This window comes from Mesitornis unicolor, unplaced genomic scaffold (assembly GCF_000695765.1).
Source record: "Mesitornis unicolor isolate BGI_N332 unplaced genomic scaffold, ASM69576v1 scaffold39431, whole genome shotgun sequence".
Taxonomy (NCBI): Eukaryota; Metazoa; Chordata; class Aves; order Mesitornithiformes; family Mesitornithidae; genus Mesitornis; species Mesitornis unicolor.
The window spans coordinates 1-7,982 of NW_010166457.1; the positions used below are offsets into that span (position 1 = coordinate 1).

The 7,982-nt window shown below is 57.4% G+C and overlaps 1 protein-coding gene across 1 annotated transcript in view; it reads right to left on the reverse strand.

Moving 5' to 3' along the window:
• Positions 1 to 254: 254 nt before the first annotated feature.
• Positions 255 to 7,982, reverse strand: part of LOC104548840 (myomegalin-like) — a gene marked incomplete at its 3' end in the record, with an annotated part of 22,588 nt that continues 14,860 nt past the window's right edge. The window contains exons 18-27 of the mRNA XM_010194968.1: positions 7,219 to 7,346; positions 3,222 to 3,313; positions 2,940 to 3,100; positions 2,523 to 2,838; positions 2,254 to 2,442; positions 2,022 to 2,121; positions 1,463 to 1,937; positions 988 to 1,223; positions 774 to 825; positions 255 to 472 (exon numbers count right to left, since the gene is read on the reverse strand). Coding sequence (XP_010193270.1) covers positions 255 to 472; positions 774 to 825; positions 988 to 1,223; positions 1,463 to 1,937; positions 2,022 to 2,121; positions 2,254 to 2,442; positions 2,523 to 2,838; positions 2,940 to 3,100; positions 3,222 to 3,313; positions 7,219 to 7,346 — 1,967 coding nt within the window. The remainder of the gene's footprint in view (positions 473 to 773; positions 826 to 987; positions 1,224 to 1,462; positions 1,938 to 2,021; positions 2,122 to 2,253; positions 2,443 to 2,522; positions 2,839 to 2,939; positions 3,101 to 3,221; positions 3,314 to 7,218; positions 7,347 to 7,982) is intronic.

Consider the following 7,982-nt stretch of genomic DNA (forward strand, 5'->3'; position numbering starts at 1 on the left):
GGGATTCTGTGATTCTGTGATGTGAGGCCGGTCAGGTCGCAGCCTTGCAGGGCTGCGGTACCATGGCAGGGCTCCTCCGAGACTCTCCCCTGCAGCCCCAGGTGCAGTGTGTTTGCCCCCCCAGGCTGGCACAGTGCCCCACAGACAGCCCCTGCCCAGGTCTGATCGGCCTCCACTGTTGCAGGGACCCACACACTACAGAGGGGTTGCATGTCCCCAGCACGCAGTTATGTCCCCTGGGTACCCCATGGTACCTGTGACTTGAGCAGGCTCCTTGTGGCACTGGCTGCACTCACTGGCTGCGTCCCCATCAGAGCAGAGCTCCAGCCCCTCAGACACGAAGGAGGTGCTGGTGGCAGAGCAGGATGACTCGGAGGGTGGGCGGCTGCTGCCTGGGGACTCACAGCACTCCTGGAGCTTTGCCTCCAGGCTCTCGATCACCTTCTCCTTCTTCTGGAGCTCCCGGCTGAGCCTGCAGAAGTGGCCCATCACCATGGCTGGCAGGGCAGGGTGATTCCCCTATCCCACAGCCCTTCCTCACTGTGCTGTGCATGCTTCAGCATGACACCCCATCCGTGCTGCAAGGCTACCTGGAGCCATGGAGTGCCCAACCCAAGCCTGGGACTCCCCCCCACTAGAGGAGAGGCACCCACAGCACATCCACCTGGAGTAGTGACCCCAAGGGGACCCCAGACCCTCACCCCAAAAGCAGTAATAGCCCCCAGGGTGCCCACATAGAGCAGGTCTCCCTAGACCTCTCTGAAAACAGGTACCTCAATGCCAGAAGTTCGTGGCTGGTTTTATCCTCCCCATCTTGTCGATCTCCTGGAAAACCAAGCCAGAGAGGAGCCAGTCAGTGTCCCCATGCCCCAGCAGGTGGCCCACACTGCACAAGATGTCCAAATGGTTCCAGCCCTTCACAGAATCCTACCAAAGCATCTCTTCCCATCCTGCCATGCCCTAGAATGCACACCCAAAGGTACTTACTGGTGCCCAGCTTATTACTGAGCCTCTCAGCCAGCTGCTTGCCCTGAGCCAGCTGCTCCCGAAAGCCCTGGCCCAGATAGTAGTCAATGTCGGTGCCACGGAGAAGCTCCTCGAAGGAGCGCAGGGAATCACGCAGATGCTGTGCCAGGCTGCAGCTCACCCCACGGCCCTCCCGCAGCGTCTGCCGCAGGTGGGAGAGCTCCCGAGCCTGCGCTTGGATCAGCGAGTCGTACTTCCTAGGAGGGACCAGTAATTGGAGGGTCCATGGGGCCACCTGACACCCCTCAGAGAGCACGACAGAGATGGGGTGCCATGGGGGAGTCTGTGCACCATCCACCCCTGGGGGCTCTACCTCATCATGCAAATGCTCCAGGAGCCCGGCTCCAGGGAAAGCATACAAGAGGCCACCACCCTTGGGCAATCCCTGGAAACCCCCATAGCCCACCCCCATCCGGCCTTGATTCCACAATCATACCCTGGCCAGGTGGCTGATTGAAGCTCCTTGGGCAAAAATCCTCCAGGCTTGGTTGCTGGTAGCTGTGCTTCGAGGAGGGCAACACGGTGCACCAGGTGCTGCAGGTCGCGGTGTGCCCGCAGGGCAGGTGGGCAGAGTGTGCTGTGGCCATCTGACTGCCAGCCCTCATCCTCATCAGTGAGGCTGTGGGCTGGGGAGGCCAGGGCCATAGGACCCGACAGAGGCCACTCAGCACCCGACGTGTAGCCACTGGTAACGGAGATGGAGCGGGCACGACGCTGTAGGCTCTGGATCACCTTGTTGGCATTGAGGAGCTGTGCCTTGAGGTCCTGGATGTGCTGTTGCAGAGCCACCACATCTGCTGGAGCCACGACTTTCCGAGCAGCCTTGCCCACCCTGGGCATCCCTGGCTGGCATGGGGACCCCAGCTCCTCGCCCAGGCTGGGCTCACTGAACACATCTGGCTCCTCACACTCTGCAGAGAGAACAGGACATGGCATCACTTCTCCACGCTGGGTGGACAAGGCACAGGGATCCCCAGAGCCGTGGCTCTCCTTACCGGGGCTGGTGGTCTCATCTCGGTCGGCCTCAGTCTCACTTCGTCCGCATGTCTCATAGCCCAGGTCCTGGAAGTCCACCTGCACTTGCTTGCTGAGCTGCTGGGCATGGGGTTCACCTGCCGGGCAGCCCCATCAGCTCAGGGTCCCCCCCCCACCAAGCAGATTCTCCACTTCTGCCCCGCATACAGTGCCATGCACAGAGCAAGCCAGACTCAGCACAGACCCCCATACCAGCCAGAGTTTTAACTCACGGAGCAGCACGTAGTACTTCTCCAGCTGCTTGGCTTGTGCCCGCACCGTGGCCTCCGAGGCGGCAAGCTTGTCCTGCAGCTCCTGGCACTGCCTTTGGCCCTGCGCCACCTGGGACCGCAGCTCTGCGCCCAATCCTGGCCAGCTCCCTCCTGGGGCTGTGCCCTTCACCTGCCAAAGCAGAAATGGACTGTGAGGACCCCACCTCCATCCCCACCTCCATCCTGGTCCCCTGTGCCTAGGACACTTACATGGCTCCCGTCCCCTCCACCTGGGGCACCAGGGCAGGGTCTCTTGGGCACGTCACCCTGGGATTCTGCCTCCAGTGCTGGGCGTTTTGTGGGCACAGCTCCCCTCTCTGCTGGGACCCCCTGCCCGTCCCCACTGCCGCCAGCCAGGCGGTCCCCAAGGGCACTGCGGCTCTTCCGTTGCAGCCTGCGGGGCTCAGGGGCTGGGGGGATGCCCAGCCCAGCCTCCTCCTGCTCCCCGCTCTCCAGCAACGATGTAGCTTCACCCATCCTCTCCTTCAGCTCCGCATTCTCCAGGTACAAACTCAGCATCGCCTTCCTGGGAGCACAAGGCACTGTGAAGGGCAGGCAGTGGCCAGGATACAGGGTACCCCCTCAAGCCCCTGCCATCCTCAGGCTCCAGCACCCCAGGGCTCTTGCCTGATGTGGGAGACAGAGGAGAAGCCAGCTTCCTCCAGCTGTGCCTTCAGCTCCTTCAGCTCCTCTTCCGCCCGCAGCTTCCGCTCTGGCACAGTTCGTGCCGTGTTCTCCGCTAGGGCTGTCTCAGCACCCCCAATTTCCTCTGGGGTGCAAGGGCTGCTCTATAGGGACAAATGCAGAGGGTGACGGGGATGTTTCCACAGGGGCTGGGTCACAGCCTGGAAGAGGTGCAGCGCCCGACTCTGCCACCCCTGTTCCTGGTGTCACGCTGCCCTGACTCACGTGGTGGGTTGCTGCACTGTGTGCTGCCTCCTCCTCGATGCTGTCAATGAAGTTAGTGCTGGCATCATCAGCATTTGTCCCCGTGGTCTGACCTAGGGGACAGTATAGCACTATGAAGAGCTCAGAGCAGTGACAACGGTGCCACTACCTCTGTTTTCTCCTTCCTAGCGATGTCCATGGACACCATGGGCAGTCTCAGAACACATGCCTGCCCTTGCACGTCTCTCTGCTGTCCCTTTGCCCTGCCACCTTCTCTGCATGTTGGAGCTCCAACCCAGTACCTCGTGCTGTCTCTGCACCAAGGGAGGGGACAGCCCCAGCTGCCCACAGCCCCAGAGATGGCAGCCCAGCAATGGCACCTGCCCCATCCCCATCTCTGCCTTCACACCACCTCATGCTTGCTATCCCAACCAATAGCCATTCTGCTGCCATGAGAGGCACTGGGCTCTTTCTAAGTCCTGCGCTGGCCTTGCAGAGCTGCAGCACAGCTCAAGGGACACTTGTGTCCCATGCCACAGAGCACAGGGGCTGGAGCCCACTCTGCCCCAGAGGCGAGCTGGGGGCATGCCCTTCTGCTTGCACAGAGCTCTGCTCCTGGCCCCTTGGTGCACAGCCCAGAGCAAGGGCTTGCATCCCTTGTCTGGGCAGCCTTCCTCCCACCTAGCTGCAGGGCCTTGCCTGCTCTGCTTAGCCTCACCCTGCCTGGGCTGGGACATGGCCGTACCTCCACTCCCTCTTCCCCATAGGGAAAGCAGAGCTCGGAGAAGACCCAAGACCTGCCCCTGGGGCTGTGCAAGGCCAGGTTTCACAGCTACCTGTGCCCCACAGGAGATGCAGCTGCTTTGCCCATGGCCAAACCCAGCACCATCAGATCTGGAGCTCCCAGGCAAGGCTGAACACAAAGCAGTGGAACACAGAAATCCTGGTAGGGGGAGAGAGGCCAAACATTGCTGGTGAGGGAGAAGCCAGCAGGGAAGCATACGGCTCCTGGGAGGGAAAGCTGAGGACCAGCCTGGAGCACACCTTGCAGCAGGGCAGGCAGCTGCACAGCACACTGCACACATAGATGGTGGCACACTCAGAAGATCCACTCGTGACAAGCAACTGCCAGGAGATCACAAAAATCAGGGATGCTTCACTGCCCAGCTTGGGCAGACATCAGCCTGCATGGTGGAGCCTGATCACTGAAGCAGCCGTGCCCCAGGGAACAAAGGCAGCCATCACAGAGAAGCGCTGTTCTGGGACCAAAATGCTTCAAGGCAGCTGGAGGGGCCAGCAGCACCCTAGTGAAGAAGCAGCTCCTGTGGGCAGCATTCAGCACAGCCAAAGCACAGCCCTGTGAGCCCCAAGGACACAACCTGCCAGATGACAAACCATTGAGGGCTACAGCTCAATGCCTGCAGTGTCCCACACGGGGAGGGGATGCAGACCCCCAGCTGCAGGCTTTGTGGTGGGGCTGAGCCACACACGCAGGGCTCTCAAGTTGGGTCATTGTGGCTGAGAGGCCAAGGCAGGGTTGCTCACAGCCAGCTGAGCTGCTCTGGGGGCATGGGAGAACCAGTGTACCCCATTTCTCACTATCCCCCACAGCTCTGCACAGCTCCCAGTGCTCCAGGACTAGGGCAAAAAAAGGGAGCACAAATCTCAAGGAAAAAAAGGTAAAAAACCAAAAAAAACCCCAAGGGAATAAGAGGAAGCTGGTGCTGGGGGAGCAGAGAAGCGTGTGTGTAGGGCAGACTGTACCCAGGCTGCTGTTCAGGCACTTGAACCCTCACAGCAGGAGCACACCAGGGCACAAATTCAAAGGGACAGGGGCTGCTCAGCTCTCTGTGTATTACCAGCAAAGGAGACAAGAGATGCAACCCCAGCACTATTTTTCACAGACACCTCTGTCTTTCACACCCTGTCTGAAGGCAGAGAATTAGTTGCATGCTCAAAAATTGCATGTGGCTTTAAAATTGTGCATGGCTCACAGGCACAGAAAACCCAAGTGCATTGGCTGTGCTGAAGTCTTCATACTGCTGGGAACAAGGGAAGGGAAGCAACATTCCCAGGGAAATCAAGAGTGGGAGAGTCCTATGAGACAGCACAAAGCACTGCACAGTTTGACAGAGGGTGCTCTCGGACATGGGATGCTCAGGCTGGTCCTCCTGTGGGGCAGGGATGTGCACAGCCAGGGATATCAGGGATGAAAGGAGGCCCTAAAGAACTAAGCGGAAAAGCAGGGACACCTCAGTCTAGGATCATGCTCCCCTATGGGGCACTTTATAGCAGTGGTGCTAGCAGAGGCCAGGAACAGATCTGCAGCAAAACACACACAAGAAGAGATGAGAGCTGCCGGAGCACCAGCCAAGACTTCCCTAATGCCATGCCAATGAGTCTGTGCTGGGTCCTGGGCTCCATGGTACCCAAGGGACCAGGGAGCCAGCCAGGCATCAGAGCCAGGATGGAGGGAGGAAGGTGGAAAGGTAAGGACAGGGAGACAAAAGGTTCCTACAAAGTGAGAGGCAGAAGGAGAAAGAGAAGATGGTGCTACACAGAGAAGTGAGAGGAAGGGAATGAGATGAAACACAAGAAAGGAAAAGCTAACCAAGTACCAGAGCTGCCCAGCAGTCACCAGCTGTGCCCCTTCAGGCCACATGAACTGTTGAACTCACCACACAGCTACGTGTGGACTCAGAGGAGTAGTGCTGACCTGCTGTGTGTGAAGGGAGAGCTCTGCTGCCTCCTATCCCCATCTGAGGCAGGGAAGAGAAGACCTCAGCATGGGTGCAAGGCACAGGATAGGTCATGCCCCATGAAGCAGTCACAAGATGTGCAGCAGAGCAGACACAGGTCCAGGTGGTGCAGCCCAGCAAGAGAGAGCTCTTCTGCTCCACCCACTCCTAGTTCAGCTCCCCCAAAAGCAGATGCTCAGAGGTACAAGATTTGCTCCTGACACCTTGGGAAGTGATTGAGTATCAAACACGTGATCCCCAGCCCCACTGTGCATGGGAAGTGCTGGCCATTGGAAAGCTGCTGCTATTGTTTTCCAGCTCTCACACCAGCCCCAGCACTCCCAGAGGATGTGAAAGATGCCCTAGAAAAGGTATGCAGTGGTGCTAAGTGCGACTGTGCCCAACGAAGCAGAAACAGGGCCCTGCCCATTGCCCAAGGGGCGTGTGGAGCCTGTGAGTGAGATGTGCACATACAATGAAGGGAGCAGACCCAGCCCAGACCCTGGGAGCAGGGAGAGGTCTCAGTCACCCCAAACCATCTGTCAGAAAAAGAGGAGGAAGCTCTTCCTTGAATGCACTCACAAGCCAGGCTGGGACAAATTACAATTAGGAAAAAAAAAATTAAAAAGAAAAAAAAATCATTAAATGATTGCTGGAGCAGAATTTGGGAATTTGGTTTAAGCATAAAATGAATCGTTGGTTCTGCACTCAGACTTGTGTAAGGAAATGCCACCAGGTTTTGCAGCCCATCTCAAATTCTCTGGCTCTGGTACCCACTTTCTCATATATCCCTTCTCCTTTTGGGCCAGCTGCCATCAACCCAAGAAGGGGATGCCACTGGGTAAGAAAAATGCTACGGTAATACAAAAATCTCACACTCATGCACTTGGGAGATGATAGAGAACATCTGGTGTTTCCTTCAGAGAAAGGGAATCTTTATTTGGCCCATGGGGGTGGGAGGAGAAGGGAAATGGAAGGAAATCAACTAAAATGGAATGATTTGAATGTGCAAATACATCAGTGGCCACCAGGGTGGGTCAGACAGGAACATAACACAAGACACAGGTGGATTGCACTGATTGCCATTTCCAAAGCAGCTCAAAAATAAAACAAAAAGACCTGCACCAGTTCTACCGTACCATTACTAAGTACCAAAGCAACCCTCCCAGAGTCAGTGAGACAGGCTCGCTCAGTTAGTGAACCGTTTCCATGGCAGGCGGGCGAGCGGCAGTGTCAGAAGGCATGCTGGGGTAGGATTCTCACACTCTCCTGTTCCCCACCTCCTGTGGCGCCCTGCGTCTCCAGCCTACTCAAACGCTCCAAGCTTCTTCCAAGAGCTTCTTCCAGCTGTCCTCGGAGTTCCTGGACCCCCTCCAGCTCCACCTGCAGAGTGTGGTCTCTCGCAGCGCTAAGCGGACACGCCACACAAAAGGGAAAAGGGTTAGACAGGCTGCAGCAAGCACATACCAAATTGGCCTCTCCATTCAGGACTGCCACTCACTTCAGGCACAGGCCCTGCATGCTCTCCAGGCAGCTCAGCCACCGCCTGCTCACCTCTAAACCTCCCCAGAGCACAGCCATCCCCAAAAAAGGCTCCAGCCCATGGCAGGGGACTTCTAGTCACAGCTGTTCTTCAGTACTTACCCAAGCACTCCACTTATGTGCTCTCTTGCTATCAGGTAGCTCAAATATCCCAGAGGCTGCAGCCCCATGAAGGGCAGGGGATTAGTGCAGAGGACAAAGAATGCAGGCCATAGCACACAGTGGGACAACCGCCTGGATAAGCACCTAGATAGATCCTTATCACTCAACAGTTGGTTGGGAATTTGACAGCAGCCTCTGAAAGGTGGCCAAGTGTGGGTGGGAAGCTGAGCTGGGGAACAGAGATGGAAATCCCAGGGCTTGAACAAGAGGTGGCCATAGGGGGAATTTACGTAGCATTTAAAGCTGGTCACTGCAGCCTCTTCAAGGGACAAAGGCAGCCTAAATCATGCACTCCCAAAGCTGCATTTGTCCGACTCTTTGCCTAGACTCTTTCCTGCTG